The sequence below is a fragment of the Cervus canadensis genome, chromosome 29, assembly GCF_019320065.1.
Source record: "Cervus canadensis isolate Bull #8, Minnesota chromosome 29, ASM1932006v1, whole genome shotgun sequence".
Lineage (NCBI taxonomy): Eukaryota > Metazoa > Chordata > Mammalia > Artiodactyla > Cervidae > Cervus > Cervus canadensis.
Window position 1 is genome coordinate 44,373,974 of NC_057414.1, and position 22,423 is coordinate 44,396,396.

Below are 22,423 nucleotides of genomic sequence, written 5' to 3' on the forward strand. Positions count from 1 at the left end.
GCTGGAGAGGGATGGCGTGGGCAGCTGCAGGGCCTGTGGACAGGCGGGCTGGAGGCTGCAGCCATGGGCTCCGGTGCCTCCCTCGGTGGCTGGGCCTGGGCCAGGTGGTTCAGGGCGAGGGGCGCGTGCCCCAGGGAAGCGCCCCAGGTTTGTGTGGGCCTGAGGTGTGGGTGCACAGCTGGGGGTGGGTACCCGGAGAGGAAGCCCAGCAGCTTTAGGAGGCCCGTGAGGGGAGTGACCCAGGCTGACAAAGGCAGAGAAACTTCCAGAGCCCGGGGGTGGGGAGCCTTGCTCCCAGGAAGCCCGCACTCCGAAGACCCCCAGTTGGACGTCTGGCCGGGTCGGCTCAGGGGAGGATGGCGGGAGGAGGGACCCCAAGCCATACAGCGGCCTCCTCCCCCACTGCCTGGGGATGGGAGCTTGCTGCAGAGGGGGGCACAGAGGCCCAGCGGGGGGCACGGCCCCCTCCCCCGACACAGCTCCAGGTCAGTCAGCCCCGCGCGCTGGTGCGGTGGCCCAAGGTCCGGGCCAGGGGTGGGTCCTGCAAGCTGGGCCTGGGTCCTTTAGGGCCAGGGCTGACAGGAAGGCCGGGCCGCAGCCATCTGGGTAGGGCCGGGCCTGGGCAGAGCCACAGGTGGAACCCACCCGGGTCAAGGGCACCAGGTGGTGGGAGGGGCTGGGGTGGGGCACCAGGGGGCCCTGGCCCTCCCCGGAAAGCCTGCAGTGTGGATAGGTGACCCCCCACACCCAGACAGGCTGCCCCGCCTCTCCCGACCGCGTGCAGCTGAGGACGCCAGCCCAGTCTTTAGATAACAGTTTATTTCAAACTGACCTCCACTCAGGCCCAGGGTTCCAGTGGCCAGCTGGTCAGGCAAGGGCACATCGGGCTCCCAGTGCCCACTGCCACCAAGACATGCTCCCAGCAGAGCGCGGTCTCCCTGCAGGCTCGACGGGGCTGTGGCCGAGGGTGGTGGTTGCTTGCCCAGCGCTTCTATTCAACCTGTTATTGCATTTATACGCTTCTTAGACCCCCAAGGACCCTGGGTGGGCAGGAGGGGCCGTCTGCAGGCGCTGGGCAGGCACGGCTGCCTCCCCGCCAGGCTCTCACTTGCCCCCAGGACAACCGCTGCAGAATGGGGAGGGGTTCAGGGCGGGAAGCGTAGGGCCCAGCTTCAGGGGCCGCCTGGGTTCCAGCCAGAAGGTAAACTTCAAGAGCGCCTCTGACACCAGCCTGTGAGCTTTCTGTCCACCCAGCCAGGGCTCAAGCGAGCAGGCAGGAGGCAGGGAAACTCAGCTAATGGGACCACCCACCTTGGATCAGTCCACTGAGGCTGCCCACCCAGAGGAACCCCCATCCTGGCTACACGCAAAGAGCGGAAATGGGACAAACAGCCACACCCTTTAATGTCCCCAGGCTGGCTGGACCCAGCTCAGAATCCATCCCAGGCCCCTGCCCAGCCCTGCTACCCTGGAGGTTCATCAGGAGCTGCTGCCAGGAAGATCACAGGACCACTGGGGCCCTTGGCACAGGCTGGCACACTTGGGCAGGCAGGCCACATTCAGAGCCTGCTTCTCTGTCCGTCCGCCAGTGCCCGGGTCCACACAGAGCCCCCACCCCATGTCAGGGACCCACCCGCAGAGCCTGGGCTCCTTCTGCCCTTGGGTTCGGAGGGGTAAGTGCTGGGGACCGCTTGAGGGGGCTGGGTCTCCACTGCTGTCGGGGCCTGTCCACCTCTCTCTCCCTCTGCTTGTATGTGGGGGACACAGTATAGGTATTACATATGTATAGATAGCGGAGTGTGAATTCGGCATGCACTAGACTCCCAAGGTCTGTACAGGATGTGGCTGTGCCCAAGCTGGCCACCGGCCATCATTTTTTTCGGACCAGGAAGGCGACCCCAAGAATCAGGGCTGCAGCAGCCACAGCCACGCCCCCGGCCACCAGCAGTGGGGTCAAGTTCTCGAAAGGGCAGGGCCCTCGGCTGCTGGGGCCCCCACCGGGGGCCTCACCCTCCTCAGCCCCATCCCCAGGGCCCTTGGGCTCGGGGGCCGCGTCAGGGGCGCTGGGGGCCGTGGGGGCTGGCTTCAGGTTGCTGTGGTTGTTGAGAAGGGCCGGGTCTGCCTTGGCCGGGGTCTTCTTGGCAGGTGGCGGCGTGGGGGCTGCCGGCGGCTCCTGCTTCTCCGCCTGGGCCTCCTTCTTCCCTGGCTTAGAGGACGGGGCCTTCCCGTCCATGGCGGCAGGGGCTCGGGCCTCAGCCGCGGCCTTAGTGTCGGCCTTGGGGCTGTTGGTCGGCTTCCCTCTGGACTCCATGCTGGGTGTATGGGCGGGCTGTGCAGGGTACGCGGGGGCAGGCAGGCGTCTGAACCACGGCAGCTCAGGACAGTTCACCCCTGGGCATCCTATGGACCTGGGGGGGAGACCCGATGAGACTGGTGTCCTTGCAGAGACCCGCTCAGCTCTCTGGACCCTCCTCTCCCGAGGCTCAGCCTCCAACTGGCCTCAGCCACCTCCTGATAAGCCTCTCCGAGCACACAGGCAGGTGCTGTGGGCCCCCTTTAGGCTGGGGTGTTGGGATGAGACCTGCTAGAGGCTTTAGTTCCCTCATCTGTGAAATGGTCTTGCCCACGCATGTCCTGTGTCCATCATGTCAGCCCATGGTGGGGAGGTCCTGACCGGGAAGAGAGCACCCACCCAGACCCGAGGAGGGTGTGTGGCTGGGGAGGTGGCTGGCACCCCATGGGTCTGGGCAGAACTGACCGTGTACCCTTCTCGGGGCTGTGTGGGTTCGGGGTGGGAGGGCAGCGTGGGAACCCAGAGTCTGGGCTTTCAGGCACATGGGGTCATAATGGGCCCAAGGTCACCAGGACCCTGATCGGACAAAGCCAGGGTGTCTCCCCAGAGGCTGGAGAAGCCAGTGGGAGGGCAGCGACAGGCCTGGGCTCCCAGCCGGTCATGGACCCCCTCTCAGCGCCCACCCCAGGACCGGCCTTGCCTGCTCCAGCTTCACAGCAGGGATCCCTTTCTGACCCTGAGGTCATGCCTGCCTCTGGGGGAGGAAGAAGTCCTTGGGGTGAGCCTGGGGTGGGCACCCCCAAGGCAGGGCCAGGCAGAGACTGGGCGCTCTGGGCAGTAGGGAAGGCCTGGCCCTGATCCACAGAGTCGGGCATGGGGCAGGGGGCTGGTGGCCTCACCACTCTGGACCCGTCTTCCCTCCCGGGAGCAGACCCCGCTGTCTACAGCTCCTCTGGGAGGCTGAGGAACTCCACCTGCGCCTGCCGGGGGAGGGAGCCTGTGTGGGAGGCATCGGCCCAGGACCCCACCCTGGCAATGCACACTGACACAGTGAAGGTCGCCTGAAGGTCACGCGCGGGAACGGGGGTGTCCTGGGGAGGACTGTCCCACTTCCAGGGAACCCAAGAGCCCCTCACCCCTGTCATTCTGGAGGGGCACCCCGCTGCTGGGCATCAAGTTCCCAAAGGGCAGGTGGTCCAGGCTCCCCCTCCCCCAGACCCTTGGTTATTTGGGGCTCCTATTGACGTCACCGGCTGCCCCTCCCCCTCCAGGTGGCTGCGCCCAGGAGAGCAGGGGGCCCCGGAGCGCCCCCGGTGACCTTCATAGCGGAGAACCGTCGCTCTGTCCAGGGGCCCCGCGCCCCGCTCCCGCCCCAGATCCCGGGCCGCCGAGTCCCCGCCGCCTTACGCTGCTGCTCGCGGCGCTCCCACCTCAGGGCGGCGAGCTCTCTGCGGGACCACGGCCGACCTGACGGACGGCGGCGGGCGGCGGCTGCGGATGCAAGAACTGGGAGTTTCCCACAATGCTCTGCTCCCGGCGCAGGAAGCGGGGCGGGGACCGCATCAGCGCGGGCTCCGCCCACCTGCTCGTGGTCACCACAGCGCCCCGGAGCGGCCGGGACCTCTGGGGCCCCCAAACCCAGCTCCGCTTTTGATCCGAAGGGTGGCTTAGCGTCAAGAAGGTGAGCAGCTGAGGCTGGCTTTCTTGCATCCCCATCAGACCTCGAGGGAGTCAAGAGGTCATTCTAACCAGGCTCCGCTACAGCCAGTGTGCCAAGCATGGCTGGGCAGGCGGACTCAGGACGGCAGGGGGAGGGGAGCCAGTTACCACACGAGGGGGACGCCCTTCACCCCCAAGAGTCTAGGAGAAGAGACATCTACTTAGAATATTTATTTATCTTCTTACAGGACAAGACACAAAAAGTTACAACTTCTTAAAACTCTTCAAAGGAAAAAAATATAATTCTGTAAGCAGCAGCAGCAGCTTCCAAGGTACAGATGTGACGGGAGAGAGCAGCTCCCAGGAACAACCGTGAACTGGGGGGCCCAGGCCTGAGCCCCAGGTAGTGTCACTGGGAAGGGGGCTCCGGGGAGGGGCCCAGGGGTGGGGGACACAGCACCGCCACATCAGATCAATCACCAACACGACCACGTGGCTAGGGGCGGGGCAGGTCAGGACGAGCTGCCTCAGTTCACAACATCGAGGGCCGGGGAGGGCGGAGCTTTACTAAGTGTGGTCAGGGGCCTTAAGCAGAGGCCCGGAGGGCAGGCTAGGCCCGGGGAAGACGGGAGGGGCAGCTCCTGGTGCCCCCCAGAAGAATATGCTCCCGGGCTCCATACTGGTCCTCATGCCTGCCCTCTCCTCTGGCCCACCCGGTCCTTGAGGGGGCGTGGCTTCAGAAGTAGGGGCGGGCGGAGACAGATTCCTGGACGGGGTCACTGGGGAGTCAAGGGCACACACCCACGTGCTCACATACTCCTGCACACACACACACACACTGCCTGGCCACATGGGGACGGCTGGAGCCCCCCACAGCAGAGGGCGGCTGCCACCCGCCCCCAACATTCTCTCTCTCTCTCTCTCACACACACACACACACCTCGCATGAGCTGGGTCCCACAGTGGGGGCGGGGGACCTGTCCTGGGAGTCAGCACTCAGGGCCACCCCCCGTCTAGGATTCCTGGCTCAATATGGGGGGCAGGAGAGCCCGATCCTCCTGCAAGGCTGGCCAAGGCAAGAGAACAGCAGCGGGGGAGGCTGGACGGACAGACGGAGGGGTGGACAGAGCCGCTTGTGCTCGGCAAGTTAATAAATAGGTTTGTGCGGGGTCCCCTCTGTGGACTAGGGGCCAAGCCTCGGGGACAGGAGCTGGTAGACTGGAGGGGAGGGTCCAGCTTGCCCAGCCCAGGCTGGGGGCCCCCAGTCCAGAGACCAGCTCTATCCCTGGGGGTTGTTCAGACTGGGGCAAAGGTGGGCAGGGCTGGCTCCAGGAATGTAATGGTTTCGGCCTTTTCTAAGTAAGTAAGACGTTGATCCCGGGGGTTGTGTAGGCAGGACCCCGCCAGGCACGCGTGTGCACACCTGCACTCCCCCTCTCCCCACCCCCACCCATCCGGGTGGGGAGAGACTCTCGTGCTTTCCCCGGTGGGGGGGCTGCCTGCCTCGGCCCCCTCTCTGGTTCTGCTTGACTGGAGGGCGAGGGGCGGCTGCCGGGCTCAGGGCTGGACGCGTGGCAGCCCCAGCAGGGTCTCAGCGATGCCCAGGAAGTAGACCACTTGAGCGATGCCAAACAGCGGGGCGATGACCAGGGCGCGGCAGTAAGCGCCCTTCAGGAAGGCGGAGGGGCCCTCGTTCCGCAGGATCTTCCTGCAGGGAGATGGGGGGCGGTCAGAGCCACGGCGCTGGGGCTGCCCTGCCCTCCCCGCCCCTCGGGGCTCGCCCACCTGGCACAGTCCAGGAATCCCGAGTAGGTGTCCTCGTTGATGCCACGCTGCAACGACTGGAGCCGGGTCTTCACCACTGCAAGGGGCACGCGGGTCAGCGTGGGCCCTCAGCCTGGACCCACCCCCAGCCCCGCCCTGCCCCAAGCTGGGCACCGACCGTCACAGGGGTTGACGGCCACGGCGGCTGCACTCCCAGCCACGCAGCCGGCCAGGAAGGACACGTAGAAAGGCGACTTCTCCCCGGATGCTGGCCGGCCCAGCTCATTCAGGTTGGCGAAGAGGGGGAAGTAGACGATGGAGAAGGGGACATCCCTGTGGGGGGACCGCGGGGTGACTGGCTGGGATGCGTGGGGCAGACAGGTGGATGGGTGGGCCTCCCCTCGCCCTGCCTGCCCCCCACCTGAGCAGCGTGGCCCCCAGGCCCTTGTAGAGGCCAGCGATGCCGCGGCTCCGCAGCAGGTCCCGGGTCAGCTGCGTGGCTGTGGGGCGGGGGGTGGCTGGAGCCTCCACCGAGGGCTGGCCACTCCCCTGGCCCGAGAGCTGGGCCTGGGCGGACAGGATCTTCCTCTGGGCAGCTGGGGAGAAAGGGGGCGGCCTGCTGGTCTCCCTCCAAGCACAGGGTGGGGGCGGGGATGGGGTCCAGCTGGTGTCCCGCCATGCCCCACCTCCCCCACACCCTCACCGAGGCGGCCCGCGTCCTGGAGCTGGATCTTCAGCATCTCCATGGGGGTGGTCACGATCACCTGGCAGGTGCCTGCCCCGCAGCCCGCCAGCATCTCCTTAAACAGGGTCAACTTCTGCCTGCAGTAAAGAGGGTGGGGCTGCAAGGCAGAGTCAGAGGACCCTGCAGCTGGGGGACGTGAAGGGGTGGGACCAGTGAAGACACAGGCAGCTCCCCCCACCCGCCCTCCAGTAACAGGCACCGAGCCAGAGAGACAGCCGGCTCACAGCGGGGCCAGGGACGGGCTGAGGACTGTTCTCAGCAAACAAAACTGGAGGCGGAGTGGGCGGTTCAAGTGCTCCGTGGGGACTACCGCCCTTTCAGCTGCACCCTCAGGTGATAGGGAAAACTGGCCAGTGCCCCCCAAATCTCAGCCTACAAGGGGCAGCAGGCAATGGCTAGGGGCCAAGGACCCCTGGGGCCTGAGCACCGCGGATTCAGCATCGGAGGAGGAGGTGGAGGAAGAAGCCCTGCAGGTTGGGTGAGGGGCCCCCAGGACGACCTAGCTTTTGTCCTCTGGAGGCACAGCTCCCCCTCCCTTCGTGACTGTGGCCCCCAGCAGTCAACCGAGCCCCTCACCCGTCCTTGGAGAGCTGGTATCGGAAGAAGTCATTGGCTGCCAGCTTGATGGCCTTCTCGGGGGTGACGAGGGTCAGGTTCACGGCAGCTCCTGCATGGCGTGCGGATGGGTCAGTAGCCGGGGCCGGGAGGCTCTCAGCGGGCACTCGCCTCAGTTGGCAGAGCCATCCCCCCGCCCGCTCACCCACATTTGTGCCTGGCAGGGGCGGGGGCCAGCGGGGACGGGGGGGCGGGGGGGGGGGGCGACGGGGTGTAGCGGCTCCTCCTCCAGGCGACCCTCCCGGTCCAGCGGGTGGGCCTTCGTGAGGAACACTCCCCCTGCCGTATAGAGGTGGGGGCCTGGGCGGGGGGAGGGGGGCACATCCAGCTTGGGGTGGGCCAGAGCTGAGGAGGCCCTCTCTGTGTGAGGACTCTGCTGCACAGCGTCTGGGCAAATCCAGGCTTGGTGGTGTCTCCTAAGCAGCTTTGCAGTCAGGCCCCGCCCCCCTCCCCCAGTGTCCTGGCACAGACAGGGTCCTGCCTGTCCCGGGAGGCGGCGAAGCCGCTGCGATGGACACACAGGTCCCGCCATGCTGGGTGCTGGCAGCGGTGGAGGACGGGGCTGAGTGCTGCCCTTCCCCACCCCACACCCCATGCAGGTGCAGCCAGCCCCCACGGGGCACGTCCCCACCATCACACCAGGCCCTCCCGCCCCCTGCCCAGCCTCACCGCGGTACATCCCGAAGTAGCCCTCTGAGCGGATGGTCTTGATGAGGCAGTCGGACCTGCAGCCCCGGGGGGGAGGAGTGAGCCAGGGGGCAGCCAGGGTCCAGCTGATCCAGGCAGGAGCGCCCCCAGGCCTGTCCTCCCCCCCACCCCAGCCCGCCAGCTCACATGCTGGTGTACACGCGCTGGCCATTCTGCTGGTTCTGCAGCCTCGTCTTGGCCAGGTCAATGGGGAACACGCAGGTGACCCCGATCAGGCCGGCGATGCCGCCATTGATGAGCTTGGCTGGCAGGCTGCGTGGGCAGATGGAGGTCAGGCGGCCTCCTCGGCCATAGGTCAGTAGGGAGGGAGGGCAGGGTGGGGTGAGGCTGGGCTGGGTTCTGACCTGATCTGCTTATCGGCCATTTAACTCAGGAGCACCCAGGTAGGAGCCGCGGAGCGGGATGCCAGACAGTGGGGGAGGGAGCGCAGGGCGGAGGCGGGTCCTCTGCTTTCAAGGGTGTTTCCAAACCAGCGCTTCTGTCCTAGGAGAGAGGGGACTGCAATCAGCGGGGGTGGGCAGACAGGAGAGGCACACCAGAGGAACAGGCTTCCCCATCTCCCTCCCAGGTCCCCCACAGGGGCTCCGAGCGGCTCCCCCAGGCCCCCAACCCCACTCGGGTGGGCCACATGTTGTGGGCTCGCAGCGTGCAGTGAGGCCCACCACCTGGCCCCATCCCTGGGCCACCTGGCTTCCTCTCAAGATCCCCCACCAGCGCGTCCTCCCAGCTGGCCTTGCTCACGCTCACGTGCAAGGAGCCCTTTAAAGGGCCAGGCGCCTCCTCCCCTGGGCTGGGCTGTACCAACCCCATTCTCGAGCAGCCTGTTCTGTCAGGATGGGGGTGAGAGAGCCCCAGGGCCCCCGCGGGGCTCAGCTCACAGCTGCCCAGGTAGATGCGGCCAGCGCAGGTGCAGACCCTGCTCCGTGGCAAATCCAGGCTGGAGCCCCAGACCACCGCTCCCCTGGAAGAAGCAACCACAGCCAGCCCTGTGCCCACCCTCCCAGGAACTTCACCCCCTGACTGCCCCCTCCCTCACAAACACACACGCCCAAGGAGGGCGGGGGATGGCGGGGGAGCCCCCCCTCAAGGAGGGCGGGAGATGGCTAACCCTCTGAGGCTCCCTGTGTCTGGTCCACCACCTACTCCGGGGGGGCAGGCCCAGTAGGCCCCTCTCTCTAGGGGCAGGGCTGGGGACCAACAGCCAGCCCCAGGGGCCTCCTGCGGGGGGCGCCCCCCAGCCCGCGCCGAGACCAGCTGTCCCTGCCTCGCACCCGCCGCGCCGCTCCTCGGGTCACACGGCTGGCTCACACCTGCCGTCGCTCGCGGACCGGTGACCTTCACCCCGGCTTCCCCGGGTCGGGAGGCCCCCTGCCCCCTCGGCAGCCCGCCGCCCCCGCCGTGGTCCCGCTCACCCCGGGCGCGCAGGACCGGCTCCTCCACTGCTCCTCCTGGAGACTCCAGCCCGCGGGCGGGCGGGCGGGGGAGGGCCAGCGGCCCGGGGCGGTGCCGGCGGCGGGGATTGGCTGCGGGGCGGGGCGGGGCGGGGCGGGTCTGGCGGGGGGGGGCGACTTTCTCTTTCAGTTTGGGCGGGATGAGGCGCCCTGCCGCCGCGGGAGAAAGGATGAGAAGGGGGTGTGACAGCTTCTGGGAGACTTGGGCTGGCCTCCGAGCCCCCTTCAGCCCGTGAGGCAGCGGGTCTGACGGGCTAACCCAGCCAAGCCACGCAGCCGGTTCGAGGGGCCCCAGCCCGCGGCTACCGTGCACCCAGCTGCTCCTCCGCGGCCAGCAGGCGGGCTCTGGTTAGGGCCCTGGGACCCCAGGAATGGGGCTCTCTCTGTGCCCGGGCACAGGGAATCTGCAGCTGTGGGGTGGAGATGGGCTGTGCCCACCTGTGTCTGTGAACCGTGTGTCTTCTGGGAGGTGCATTTCAGGGAAAACTCATGCAGGAGCGGAGAAGACACGCTTGTCTGCTGCAAAGGCCAGGGGGTGGCTGGATCACAGAAACCCACCGGCTGCCACCCACACTCCCAAAGCTCTCTGCCCCCCAGATGCCTCCCACCCCACTTACCCAGAGCCTCCGTGCCCCAGTCTCAGGGAAGAGCCTGACCTCTGCACTTCAACCTGACTCTCTCTCCCCACCCCCACTCCCCAGGTGCAAACGCCACAGCCGATTGTTGTCCCCGACCCTTGGGGACAAGGTCCATACTCTGCCCTCTTGGACCTGAGCAAGCCCACCAGACCCCACCCCCTGTCCAAGGTAAGGGACACCTGGATGCTGGGGTCCCGGAAGTCGGACAGACTCTCCAAGGTGGGGAGGGGAGCAGCTGTCCCGGGAGTATAGGCAGGCCTGGAGATCCGAGCCTGAAACCGTCAGCCCTGGGTCCCACTCTGCGCGCTGGGATGGGGGAGACGCTTTAGAACCGAGCAGTGTGGGGAGGGGCTCTGCCAGGGGAGAACTGGCAAGGGGTCCTCTGGACCAGGAAGCCTCCTTTTCCTGTCCTCACTCAGTGGTTACTACCACCTGCTCATGAGAGCTCGGAGGGCCCTCCCCTTGCACCCCAGGTTGCCATAGAGACCCGGCAGCCCCAGCCAGGCCTGAGGCCCCGGGCTGTCAGCCCTCCCTGTCCCCACTGGCTCCCGCAGCGTCCTCAACCGGGGTTGCAGGCGAACTCTGAGCTGAGCTGTGACAGCTCAGCTCAGAGGCCACCCGCAGGATCATGCTGCTGCCTCCAGGCCCCCCAGGAAGTAAAATCTGCCACGAAAGAAGCCCCTGGACTCCCTCACCCCCAAGAAATGAAAAGGCTGTGAGGCTCCAAGTCTGCTGCTGGCCCTTCCCTCCCCATTCATCCCCCCCGCCCCTTGCCCCGGGGAGGCACTTTCAGTCCCAACGGCTGGAGGGGCGCCAACTCGGCGACAAAGGAGGCGCGGAGTGGGGGCTCAGAGCTGCGACTGGAAGCCCGGCTCAACTCCCCGTCCAGCTGGAAGAAGTCCCCATGGGGCCCGGATCGCCATGCTGAAGCCCGCCAGGCGATGGCGACTTCAGCCACCCACGTGTCCACGTACATCCCGCAGGGCCCCACGTGAGTGTCCCCCACGGCCCGGCTCGTTCCTTGGGGACTAGCCTCCGTCTCCCGACCGAAGAGGACACGTGTGCGCGGGGAGCGCGCCTGGCACCGCCCGGGGCCCGGCCTCCCACACTCCGGCGGCAGCGGATCCGAGCATCCGCCGGCGCGGGCTCCGCAGAAACCGCCTCGTCCGGGCAGATGTCACTTCCCACAGCCGCCGTGGTGCCCCTGGCCCCCGCGGCCGGGCGGCACTCGGGTGGGCTCAGCGGAAGGAGCCGCCAGGCGGGCACTCACCGCACGCTCTGCCGCCGCCGCCGCCTCTGCCGCCGCGCTGGCCTCCCCGCCTCGCCGCGCGCCCGGCTGCACCTAAGCGCGGGGGCGCGTCCGCTCGGCGCCGCGCGCGCTCCGCCCCCGGCCGGCGGCTGGCTCGCGGACTCCGGCTCCCCCTCCTGGCCGCTACGGCCACTGCGCTCAGCAGGCCTCGGTCCGGCGCCAGCCCGCGCTCTAGGTCTCCAAGGGTTTTCACTGGGCGTTCGACCTCCCCTCGGGTGCATGGGCCAGGGACTACTCCTGTCGGGCCAGCGGATGGAGGGTGCGCTGGGACGAAGTGTCCCTAAGGGAGGAGCCGTGCGAACTCAATTGGCCAAGCAGCAGATCCCCAACCAAAAGGCAGATGTGCAATCCCGCACAGGACAGACTGTATTCATGGGGCAGCAGCTGTTAACTTTGTAGCTGGGACTCCTCTCCCTCCCCGATTGGGACCCAATGCAGGCGCTGGGCGCAGACCAGCAGGAATGAGGGCTGTGCGGAAGGAAGTCTGTACAGAGGCCTGCTTGCAGCAGAGCAGGGCCAGGCCTCAGATCACCTGGTCGCCCCTGGCCTTCCACCGGCCTCTCCACCCAAGAAAGTCAGTGCTGAGACAGCGACCAGGCCAGTGTATGTGTGTTACACGGGTGGGGGGGTCACTTTGTTCACACGCAGGGAAGATTTGAAAGCGGGAGCCTCAGGGTCCAGCCCGAAATCTGGGGTCTAGGTCTGGGCAGGCTCTAGGGAGGGTGATGGCGACCGGTCAGGAGAGGCAAGGTTCCTGGGGGCCAGGCTCGTGTGCTGGAGGCCCTCCTGGTACTTGCGGCGGCCAAGCTCCAGGACAGCCCGCACCTCTTCGGCCACATCCCGCCGGTCACTTTGCTCCAGGGCCTGCACGAGGCGCCCCACGGCCCCCGGCTGCCCAGCCTGGCGCTCCGCCCAGGAGAAGAGCATGTGGCGGATCTGCCCATCCAGGTCATCCCTGGGGGGACAGAGGTGCAGTCAGGGGGGTGCCTGCCAAGACAACCCGCCACGCCCAGGGCCTTGCTTTCCCTCCCAGCACAGGGGCCTTGCTCCGTGGGCCAGGGGTGGCCAAACCTCCCTATCCTGCCCATCTGCCCTGCCCCCCTTCCCTGGACAGAACCTCAGCCAGCCTCTGGGGGGGAGCCAGCAGGACGAGAGGCTCAGAACTCACCGGAACTCGTGCCGGATGCGCTGGAGCTCACGGTAGGGCAAGCCCAGGTGCAGGGCCACGGCCGGCCAGTCGGGGCCCAGGCGCCTGGCCACGTTCAGCAGGTTGCTCTGGGTCAGGAAGCCAGTCTCGGCGTCGCCCAGGTTCAGAGGCGCCAGGGAGAGGCCAGCCCCCCAGGCCGGGCCCTCGCATCCCCGCAATCTCTGCGGGCAAGTCGAGGTGGCAGTGAGCTCCGGCCTCACCCCAGCCCACCCCGGCGGCTCCTCCCCCATCCCCTCCACACGGGGCTCCCCAGCCAGGCCTCACGGGCAGCTTGATGGGCAGAGTGGCCATCCACAGAGCAGCTGTGCCCCTCTTCTGCCGGGCAGCCTCCGCCTCCTCAGGGACCACCTCCGGCACCTCGCCCCGGTAGAAGGACACCTGGGGGGGGAGGGGAGCTTCAGCGCTCTGGCCTTGGCCCGGGCAGCCCGGGGCGCCCACCCCACTGGCCCACCTGGCCCCTCACGGCCCGAGCCCGTCGGTCCAGGGCGGTGGTCACGTACACCTCCTTCAGGTTCTTCAGGTGGGAGTAGAAGACAAAGCACACCCTGCCCTCCACGCAGTCCGGGCGGTCTGTGGGCACAGGGGGTGGTCAGCAGGGACTCGGGGGCAGACCCAGCGTCCCTACTCCAGGTGCCAGGGGCCACACCTGCATCGATGTCAATTCCCCTCTCGAAGGCAGCAAAGAACTTCTCCCCCTCAAACATCTCCACGGTGTCCGAGGGCTCAGGGCCGCGGTATCGCTCCAGCAGCCGCCGCAGGGTGGCGTCCACCTGGGTGGGGGGGACCCACTGGCTGGGTGCCTGATGCCCTGCACCGCCCCCACAACCGCCTCCCCCAGCCCGCGGCCGCTGCTGCCCCCACCTTGTTGCGGGGCAGGCACTGCAGCAGGACCTGCTCGGGGTCCCGGCGTCTCTGCAGTGCGATGAGGTTCACGCGATGCAGCCGCAGCCGCTCCCAGGCCTTCCGTGCCAGGCCCCCCACGCAGGTCTTGGTGGTGTACCAGAGCCAGTACCTGGGAAGGCGAGGGTGAGGGGGGCCCTGCAGGCCAGGGGGTGTGGGGAGGGGGCCGAGGCAGTGGGGGCACTGACCAGGAGAAGCGTGTGACCTGGAAGCGCGCGTACAGGTGCGTGAGCTCCAGGGCCACCTGCGTGGTGATGTCGTCCCAGGTGGCCGCGGGGGCGGCCCGGTGCAGCAGGTGCAGGCAGGACCGGTCCAGACTCAGGCCTGGGTGGGGGAGGCGGGGGCGGGGGTGGCGTGCCGACTGAGGCCTCTGGCCGGGCGCCCCTTCTGAGCAGCACCCTGCCCCGTGCCCGCACGGCTGCCCTCACCTGTGATGCCAGGCGGCAGAGGCAGCTGCACGGTGACTGGCCGAAGGAAGCTGGAGGGGCCGCTCTGCGAGAGGCAGAGCAGGGGGCTGGCGGCCGCCTCGGGCTCCCCCAGCAGGGCCGGCAGCTCTCTGCGGCCCACGTGCACCACCTGGAGCAGATGGGCCGCCCAAGCGGTCACTTCTGTGCCCAGGCGTCCCCACCACCCCAGCGGGCGTCCCGGCCCTACCTGCATGCGGACGTGCCGGGGCTCCTCGGTGGCCCCAGCGGGGAAGGTGACCCTGACCCCAGCGTGTCCCGAGGAGCACAGCAGCGCCCCCTCTGGTGGCACCAGGCAGGCATCGGACACGGGGCGCGAAACCACGAGGAACCAGGAGAAGTGGGGCACCTGGCAGTGCGCCCAGAGCCGCTGGCGCGGGCGCAGAAGCACACGGTCAGGACCGGCGGGCCGGAGCAGAGCCGGCCCTTCCCAGACGGCCCAGGCCGCCCCCACCTGGGGCGCCTCCTCCTCCAGGTGGGTCTCCAGGTCGCTCCAGCCGTCGTCACTCAGTGTCCTGACAACCACCTCGCGGCAACGCCGGGCCCGCGGGGGCACAAAGAGCAGCCACAGGCCCACCTCCTGCCAGGCAAGGGGGGACGTGAGCGCCAGGGTCACGCCGGGCCCTCCTTGCTGGGGCCCTCGCCCACACCCGCCCTGCCCTGCCCTGCCCCAGCCATGCCTGCTGGAAGGCCACCCCGTGGGGCTGCAGCTCCAGGACATCGCTGAGCAGAGCATCGTGGGGACCCAGGGGCACGAGCCGCGGCTCTGGCAGCCACAGGCGGTAGCGGATGGTCACGGGGGCAGCAGTGGCCCCTGCGGGAAACTGCAGGCGGACGCCGCAGGCCAAGGTCACGGAGCAGCCTTGGGGCGTCACGGCAAAGCTGAGGGAAGACAGGTGGGCACAGGGTCAGACAGCAGGGTCCCCTAGGTCTGAATCTGGCGCCCCAGGCACCTGTGGGAGACCCCCGAGGCACGGGCAAGGTGTACAGTGAGGGCAGTGTGGTGGGTGGACAGAGGCTTTTCCAGCCCGGCCCCTCCCTCACGCCATACCTGTCCAGATCTGAGGTCAGCAACAGCCTGGGCATTTCTGGGACCATGGGTGTCCCTGGGGAAGGAAAGATGGGCTGTTAGGCCAGTTATGACACCTGCGCCCTGACTGTGGTCTGCCCCCAGCCCCACCGCGACCCTACCTGGGGGGCTGAGGGGGTCAGGAGGGGGCCTGCCCAAGGGGTTTCCTTGCAGGCGCACAAAGGGGGCATCCAGCAGCTCAGGGGGCACGTCCCGGAGCTGGTTGTCCCGCAGGTCGAGCCGGGTGAGCAGCGGGAGGCGGGCCAGGCTGGCGGGCACCGAAGCCAGGAGGTTGCTGTGCAGAATGCAGAGCCGCAGGGCCCGCAGCCCGGCTGCGGGAGGCGCCAGCTCAGGGCCTGCAGAGGACCGTCGTGGCTACCCGCCCCCAAGCGCCAGTCCAGGCGGCTCGCACCGCAGGCGTCCGGGGAGCCCTTTCAGTCTCCGCCCCTAGCTGGACTAAAGAGCTCGGGGAGGCCTGTGCAGGGGGGAGCCTCGACAGCCAGGGAAGCGGGGGGCACGCGAGGGCTGCCGGGGAGGCGGGCCGGCCCGGGTGTACAGGGCACCGTGGAGGAAAGACGGCCGTGGAGGAGGGCAGGGCAGCCGGCGGCCCACAGGCACTCTCCACTGGGCCAGGGGAACCAGGGCCGCGACTCACCGAAGGAGCCGGGGAGGCTCTGCAGCCGATTGGAGGCCAGATTGAGCTCGGCCAGGCTGCCCAGGCCTCCGATCTCAGGGGGCAGGGCCTCCAGCAAGTTCCCAGAGAGATCAAGGCGCTGCAGGCTGGACAGGGCTCCCAGGGCTGGGGGCAGCGTTCGCAGGCGGTTGTGGGTGACGGCGAGGAAGGTGAGGGATGGGAGGGCCCCCAGGGCCGCGGGCAGCTCTGAGAGGCAGTTACGAGACAGCAGGAGGGCATCCAGGCCACACATCTGGGGGACGCAGGTCGGCAGTGTCTCCAGGCTGTTGAAGCTCAGATCCAGGTGGGCCAAGTGGGCTAGGCCACTCAGGCTGGCGGGCAGCGTGGTGAGGGACCCCCGGAGGCAGGCACCCAGGGCATCCCGACGTTGCCCACCTGATGGGGGAAAGGCAGACAGACGTGGCCTTCAGAGTCAGAGACCCAGGTGAGCTCAGCTCTGCTGGCCAGGGAAACGGGTGCATGGAAACACAGAGCTCCACCCCAACCCCACCACAACAGAGAGAGACGGACAGATGCTGCAGAGCCACCGGCAGGTGAAGCAGGCAGACACAGACGGTGCGGCCTCATCTCAGCTGACAGCCATCACCGGTGACCCACCCCTGGTAAAAGATCTGCCCTGGCGTCTGCTGGAGACACCACTGTGCAGCTGCTGGGTCCGGGAGCCCGGGCCCAGCCAGCTTCCTCTCGGGGGAACACGGCTGGGTAGCGCTGTGCAGGGAACAGGGCTGGGGCTGGGGCCGGGGTCCACCTTTCAGGACCAGGAAGCAGAGGCAGGAGCTAGAAAGAGGCTGGGACAGGGCTGGGACTGGGGGGGGCTCACCTTTGAGGACCAGGGAGCGGAGGTGTGGCAGGCTCCAACGCAGCCGGGCCAGGGCAGCCTCCAGCAGCTGAGGGTCCTCGTGGCCACTCAGCTGCAGGAAGTCCACCTCCAGCAGCTGAGGGGCCTGCTGGGCACACAGGCGCAGCAGCCGGCGGCAGCCTCCAGGGTACAGGTGCAGGCTCAGCCGGTTTCCGGCTGGGAGCAGGGGCGCCTCCAGCCCTGCACCCGCAGCCTCTGGAGCATCTCTCGCAGCATCTTCTGGGGCCGACGTCGCGGGCACCGGCCCCGCCTCCACTGCAGCCATCGCCCACCAGGCGTCCTCGGGGGCCAGACATGTCCCAGCTCGCCAGGCAGGCCTGCTCAGGCAGGGCCCAAAGAGGCTGCAGAGTCGGGGGAGGAGTGGTCTGGGCGTCCTCCCAGCCAGAGCAAGGGGGACTCAGGCTGGAGGGAGCCAGGCCCACTGGTCCAGAGTCCAACGCCTAGGCTGGACAGACTGTCACTGACATGGGCTGGGGAAGAGAACTCCCTGGGGCTGGGAAGGTGGCAGGCAGGAGACCTGTGAGTGCAGAGGGGCTTGGGGACAAGCTGAGGGAGTGGGGGAGGGAGGCCTCACACCCCCAGTCTAGAAACTTGGCAAGGGACTCCTAGTCCAGACCCCCGCAACGCCGCCTGCCGGGCACCAGAGCCCCACCTCCAACCTTCACATTTCTCGGCTCCGACCGGAGGCACTGGTTCTCATCTACCACGTGGGGGCGGTGGCCCAGGCAAGGACACGAGTGATCCTGCCCGCGTCTGTCCGAGCAGCGCGAGGGGGTCCTGAGGACGGGACCTACTTCCTGGCCCCTGGAGGAGGACTCTCCCGCCACTTCCAGCTCGCACCTCAGTCCGCAGGGGAGGTCCGTGCACCGCGCAGTCGCCGCCCCCACCGCTTGGGGCGTGTCCTGGGGGAGAGACAGCACCGTAACCCCCCCCCCACCCCCAATCTCCGCGTCCCCTAGACGCACCCGCGGCCCGCGCGTCACCTGCGCTCCCGGCGGCGCGTTTCCGGGTCCGGCCGCGTGGGAATCTCGCCTCGCGCCGGCAAGGTCCGCCGGCAGGGGTCTCAGGGTCCCGCCCGCCCTGCCCGCCCTTTGCCGGACAGACCGCCCCGCCGCACTCAGCTTCCTGTCGGCCGGCGTGCGTCTGTGCGACCGGCCTTCCCGCGGGAAGGCCCGATTTTCGCGCCACAAAACCAACCTCTCCGAGGTTCTCGGGCTCTGGACCCGCTCAGCTCTGGCTATGCATTCCCGCCCCCGTGTTAAAATGAACTAGTGCGATCTCTGGCAGCAGGGGGTACTGAGGGCTGATCGCAGTTGCCGCCCCACACCCACCTCCTACCGGAGGTCAGCACCGAAGTCCCCAGCCAGCCCCCAAAGGCCTCCTCTCAGGTCCTGCAGAGCTCAGGGCCCACCTTCCATGACCCTATCTTACGGGAGCACTCTGGGCCACCTCCCCGCCCCCTCGCCCCCAGCGGGCTTCCCCATAGGCTGCCTCCTTTCTCAGCGTCTCACAAGAGAGGAAAAGGAGATGGGAGAGATCAGATGTGGCCCAAGGCCACTCGGGGAAGGCCAAAGTCAAGGACCAGATTTGCCTCTCCGGAAAGCCTTCCCAACTGGTCCTTCCACCTCACAGAATAGGTGCCTGTGAACATGCACATCCACCCCAGCCTGTTCTGCCCCAAATGACACCTCTGTACCCTCTTTCCGCCACCCTCCCCAACTACCAACATCCTTCCCACCTGGACGGGCAGTTCCTGCTAGGCCTGTGTTCTCCCCAGCTCGTATTCCCCCTTCAGTTTCCACATAGCTGCTAGAATACACACACACACACACACACACACACACACACACACACACATGCAGGAACATCATTCAGACTTAAAAAGTAATGAGTGATGGCCATCGACTCAATGGACATGAGTTTGAACAAACCCTGGTAGATAGTGAAGGACAGGGAAGTCTGGCATGCTGCAGTCCATGGGGTTGCAGATCGGACAGGACTGAGCCACTGAGCAACAAAAGGTAATGAAATCCTGACACATGTTACAATGTGAATGAACTTTAAAGGGCATTACACTAAATGAAATAAGCCAGACACAAGAGGACAAATACTGTATGATTCCACTTATGTAAGATCCCTAGAGCAGTCAACAAAGAAATAGAAAGTAAATGGGAGCCAGGGGCTGGGAGAGGGATGGGGCTTTATTGTTTAGAATTCAAGAAGAGGAAAAAAGTTCTGGAGATACACTGTGGTGATGGTTGCAGTTGAACGCAGTGTGATGGTCATTGTGAACGTATCTAGTGCCACTAAACTGTATGATTAAAGTGGTTTTACAGTATGTATTATCGTACCATTAAAAAAAACACAACAGGCCACTTTCCCGTGTGACTGCAACAGTCCCATCCTTGCCAAATGGTGTTCCTCACTTTACCCCAGCTGTGTGACCTTCAGCAAAAAAACCTTTCTGTGCCGACACTCATCGATATAATAGGGTTTCCGTGGGGCCTGCGTTATCACATCCGGGCTTGGCCCTATCACGAGCCCGCCTGGGCTGCCTGCTACCTCTGAGCCCATCTCCAGCCACCTTAGCAAGGCCTTTACTCCTGGGGCCTGATGCTAGCCCAGATCTTCGCAGAACAGGCGCTCGCTCACCCTTCAGCCCTCCTCGCTCAGGGTCTACGTCTACCTCAGTTAGGACTGCCTCGTTTAACTACTCTGTGTCCGCGCACTAGAACCTAAGTTCTGAGGAAGCAGAACCGGGCCTGCGCCCCCCAGGACTGACGCCAGCCTGCAGCAAGGTCCCCGACACGGAGTGAACGAGGAACGTGGGTTGTGTCCGCGGGGAAGCTGATGTCACTTCCGAGAGGGCACGGCCCGGGTGGGGGCGGGTCACACGGGCGTGGACGGTTCTGGCTCCGCTCCTCCGAGCAGCGGTGACAGAGCCTCCCAGCTTCACCTGGGGCCCCCGCCGTGGCACTAGGGATGGGGGGAGCAGCGGCTGGTTTCCGCGGAGTGAAAGCTCGGGGCGGCTCGCCCGCCCGTCTGGGCCCGGCCGGACAGCCGGCTCCTGTACGCGTAGCCTGCCGCACCCCCTCAGCAGCGCCGGGCCACGTGCGGCCCGCAGCGGCGCCCCCGTGCTTCCGGTAGCCGTGCGCCATGGGACTTGTAGTTCGCCGGCCGCGTCCGCCGCTCCTTCAGAGAAGCGACCAGCGCACAGAGGCCGCGCTGCATGCTGGGAGCTGTAGGCGCCGCGTGGCATCCTGGGAACCCTGAAGGGAGAAACGCTACATTCCTGGCTCGTGCCTCTCTCAGCCCCACTTCCCCCAGGGATCTCGGGCGGCAGTCGCCCCACTATATACACGAAGACAGCCCTGGAACTGCCTTCCGCCTTTGCGGTGGCGGCTGCGCGACAGACGGGATAATGGCGTCTCCTGCGTCCTCATTGGCTAGGCATCTCGTGACGTCACTAGGAGGCGCCCTCGCGGGGCGCCGAGCGCAAGTCCCGGAGGCTTCTGGGTAGCGAATTACTCCCGCCCCCAGCACCGGCGCTTTCCTTTCCGTCCCTGACGCCGCCGAGGTCGCACGCGCGAGGCTGCTCTGCCACCGCTGAGTGAGTGGGCCGGGAGGGCCGGGCCGTGGGGCCTGGCCGCGGTCGTGAGTGCCGCGGGGGGCGGGCGGGGCAGGGCGTGGGCCAGGCCTCGGCGGCGGATCCGCACCAGCCGCGCGCGGCCCGGCACTAACCTCGCAGGGACCCGAGGCCGCCCGTAATGCCGTTGTCCTTGTCTCATGCGCTAGGATGCGTTACGTTGCCTCCTACTTGTTGGCCGCCCTCGGGGGCAATTCCTCCCCCAGCGCCAAGGACATCAAAAAGATCCTGGACAGCGTGGGCATCGAGGCAGACGACGACCGACTCAACAAGGTAGCCGCCTTGCAGGGGCCCGAAGACCCCGCCGACCCTCTACTCCGCATACGGGGCTCCCTCTCCTACCCAACCCAGGGAAGCAGGTTGCCGCGGGTTTGGTGGGAGGCCTTTGCCAGCCCATGTGGTTTTGGAACTGCCCTAATGTACCGGTACAGCCCAAACGAAGAAAAAATGGAGATGAAGTCAAGTCCGCGTTAGCGTGGCTCAGTGGGAACAAGTCACGTGTAAGCTTTTTTTTTTTTTTTTAAGTGAAAACAAGTCCACCTTGACTTTATTTTTTTGAACTTAATATGGTGGTGGTTTACTTGGTAAGTCGTGTCGGACTGTTGCAATCCTGTGGGCTGTAGACCGTCAGGCTCCTCTGTCCATGGGATTTCCCAGGCGAGAATACTGGAGTGGGTTGCCATTTCCTTCTCCAAGGGATTGCAGGCGGACTCCTGCAATGCTAGCAGATTCTTTACCAACTGAGCTACAAGGGAAGTCAAAAATACGTGCCATGCTGTGCTTAGTCACTCAGTCTTGTCCGACTATGCCACCCCATGAACTGCAGCCCACCAGGTTCCTCTGTCCATGGGGAGTGTCCATCCTGACCTAGGGATGGTGCTCAGCTCTCCCGCATTGCAGGTGGAATCTTTCCTGACTGGGCCCCCAGGGAAGCTCTTGCTCAACCTAGTGAAGGTTATTTTGATATGTATTGAGTGTAAAGTGAGATATTTTGCATTTTTTTCAGCAGTAAGTTTGGGAGTTAGTTTCCACGTGTGGGGTGTCTTATCTTACCTGTCCCGAGTGGGTCATAACTGTGGTGCGGAGCAGGGGGGTGGGGTGGGGTGAGGTGGCGGCCTCTGGTGACCCTGCTTCTCATGTGCTCTAGGTCATCAGTGAGCTCAACGGAAAGAACATTGAGGACGTCATTGCCCAGGGTGAGGTCGTGTTTGAGGCTTTCGTTTTCACGGTCCATTCTAATCCCTGCTGGTCAGCCTGTGACCTGCCAGGCTTCGCTTGTGGACCAGAGCACCCTAGAAGCCTTACCCAGAGGAGTGAGCAGGGTTGCTATGGGCTCTTGCCATGGGCGCTTCTAGACAACCTTCCCGGGCAGGGCAGCAGGGTGCCTGTGCTCTCGGTGGGATTCTGTAAACAAGCCTCACCACTCTTGTGGGGGGCTAGGACTGACCACAGGCCCCTGCCCTTTCCAGCTGGAGCTGGACTTGATTGGAAGTTGAGCTTTTGGGGAGCTGTTTTTGTCCGTGGGTCTATGATAGGGCAAAGGCAGCCTTGTCTGTGAGCTCACTGCTGGGGCTGAGGATCTGGACACTGGGACGGTGGGTTTTACCTGCCTGTTCGTAAGCATGTTTGTTCAGCTTACCTCCCGCTTAGGGCGCTGTGGACCTACAGGTGTGCTGGGGGGTTCCAGTGTCTGCGAAAATGGGAATCTTACATGGACCCTAACGAGCTGGACAGTGTCTCTTCACTTTGAGATGACGTTCAGGTGGAACACCTGCTCTGGGCTCACCTCCCCTTGGGTCTCTGCAGGTATTGGCAAGCTGGCCAGTGTGCCCGCGGGCGGGGCTGTGGCCGTCTCTGCTGCCCCAGGATCCGCAGCACCTGCTGCCGGTTCTGCTCCAGCCGCAGGTAAGTGGAGGTTCAGGAGCTGTTGGTGCCACGTACTGGGGTCTGTCTCTGCCGGGTGTGTGGCCTGCAGTGCGACTGAGCTCGCCACGCTTTCTCCCCACAGCAGAGGAGAAGAAGGAGGAGAAGAAGGAAGAGTCGGAGGAGTCAGATGACGACATGGGCTTTGGCTTGTTTGACTAGAGTCCCGCTTCCCTGCAAATAAAACCCTTTTTATGTATTTCCTGAGTTACCTGTGAGTGCTTTGTTAGTGTGGTCTCTGCATCCTTGTCTCGTTCTGGGATGAACCAGGACCCTTGCTCAGTGGAGTCTGAAGAGTCAGGAGTGGGGAGCCTGGGAGGGGGTACTTCCTGAGGGTCTTGAGTATGGCCAAGCCTTGAGCCTCCTTCTTGGACATTGTCGCGGCTCCTGAGGACTGCCAGGGTCTTGGAGGGAATAAGGCTTTCGGGGGACTCCCCGTCCAGAAAAGCTTCCGAACCTGGGGAGGGTGGCCTCTGCTT

At 65.9% G+C, this 22,423-nt stretch overlaps 4 protein-coding genes and 1 non-coding gene across 18 annotated transcripts; 2 read left to right on the forward strand and 3 right to left on the reverse strand.

Moving 5' to 3' along the window:
- Positions 1–801: 801 nt before the first annotated feature.
- On the reverse strand, positions 802–3,847 carry CEND1 (cell cycle exit and neuronal differentiation 1). Of its 2 annotated transcripts, none has more exons than XM_043452680.1 (2): positions 3,701–3,847; positions 802–2,408 (listed from the first exon to the last, which is right to left on the reverse strand). In XM_043452680.1, the coding sequence occupies exon 2, from the start codon at positions 2,309–2,311 to the stop codon at positions 1,871–1,873; it is 441 nt and encodes a 146-aa protein (XP_043308615.1). In that variant the 5' UTR covers positions 2,312–2,408; positions 3,701–3,847; the 3' UTR covers positions 802–1,870. The 2 variants fall into 2 exon arrangements, with proteins under 2 accessions (XP_043308615.1, XP_043308616.1); XM_043452681.1 differs by having other exon boundaries at positions 3,724–3,812.
- A 321-nt stretch (positions 3,848–4,168) lies between these two features.
- On the reverse strand, positions 4,169–11,265 carry SLC25A22 (solute carrier family 25 member 22). Of its 7 annotated transcripts, none has more exons than XM_043451849.1 (10): positions 11,144–11,265; positions 8,129–8,267; positions 7,911–8,036; positions 7,746–7,801; positions 7,038–7,128; positions 6,420–6,538; positions 6,138–6,312; positions 5,895–6,049; positions 5,738–5,813; positions 4,169–5,660 (listed from the first exon to the last, which is right to left on the reverse strand). In XM_043451849.1, the coding sequence occupies exons 2-10, from the start codon at positions 8,146–8,148 to the stop codon at positions 5,510–5,512; spliced, it is 969 nt and encodes a 322-aa protein (XP_043307784.1). In that variant the 5' UTR covers positions 8,149–8,267; positions 11,144–11,265; the 3' UTR covers positions 4,169–5,509. The 7 variants fall into 7 exon arrangements, with proteins under 7 accessions (XP_043307784.1, XP_043307785.1, XP_043307788.1 ...); XM_043451850.1 differs by having other exon boundaries at positions 8,129–8,262; positions 11,144–11,260; XM_043451853.1 differs by lacking the exon at positions 11,144–11,265 and adding an exon at positions 9,674–10,823.
- Positions 11,266–11,518: 253 nt separating this feature from the next.
- On the reverse strand, positions 11,519–17,818 carry PIDD1 (p53-induced death domain protein 1). Of its 7 annotated transcripts, XM_043451846.1 has the most exons (17): positions 17,359–17,575; positions 17,028–17,277; positions 16,337–16,716; positions 15,478–15,891; positions 14,945–15,154; positions 14,805–14,859; positions 14,434–14,635; positions 14,208–14,333; positions 13,944–14,123; positions 13,718–13,865; positions 13,478–13,613; positions 13,251–13,401; positions 13,036–13,159; positions 12,841–12,959; positions 12,654–12,767; positions 12,351–12,550; positions 11,519–12,137 (listed from the first exon to the last, which is right to left on the reverse strand). In XM_043451846.1, exons 3-17 carry the CDS (start codon positions 16,638–16,640, stop codon positions 11,879–11,881), a joined length of 2,742 nt encoding a protein of 913 aa, XP_043307781.1. In that variant the 5' UTR covers positions 16,641–16,716; positions 17,028–17,277; positions 17,359–17,575; the 3' UTR covers positions 11,519–11,878. The 7 variants fall into 7 exon arrangements, with proteins under 7 accessions (XP_043307781.1, XP_043307780.1, XP_043307782.1 ...); XM_043451845.1 differs by lacking the exon at positions 17,359–17,575 and adding an exon at positions 17,707–17,818 and having other exon boundaries at positions 13,944–14,333; XM_043451847.1 differs by having other exon boundaries at positions 13,718–13,781; positions 13,944–14,333; positions 17,359–17,585.
- A 1,761-nt stretch (positions 17,819–19,579) lies between these two features.
- RPLP2 (ribosomal protein lateral stalk subunit P2) lies at positions 19,580–22,143 on the forward strand. The gene is made up of 5 exons (XM_043451857.1): positions 19,580–19,985; positions 20,171–20,294; positions 21,169–21,217; positions 21,828–21,926; positions 22,030–22,143. Exons 2-5 carry the CDS (start codon positions 20,172–20,174, stop codon positions 22,104–22,106), a joined length of 348 nt encoding a protein of 115 aa, XP_043307792.1. The 5' UTR covers positions 19,580–19,985; position 20,171; the 3' UTR covers positions 22,107–22,143.
- LOC122431508 lies at positions 21,248–21,382 on the forward strand. The gene has a single exon (XR_006266532.1). It is a non-coding gene; the product is annotated as a small nucleolar RNA SNORA52 (small nucleolar RNA).
- Positions 22,144–22,423: the final 280 nt, after the last annotated feature.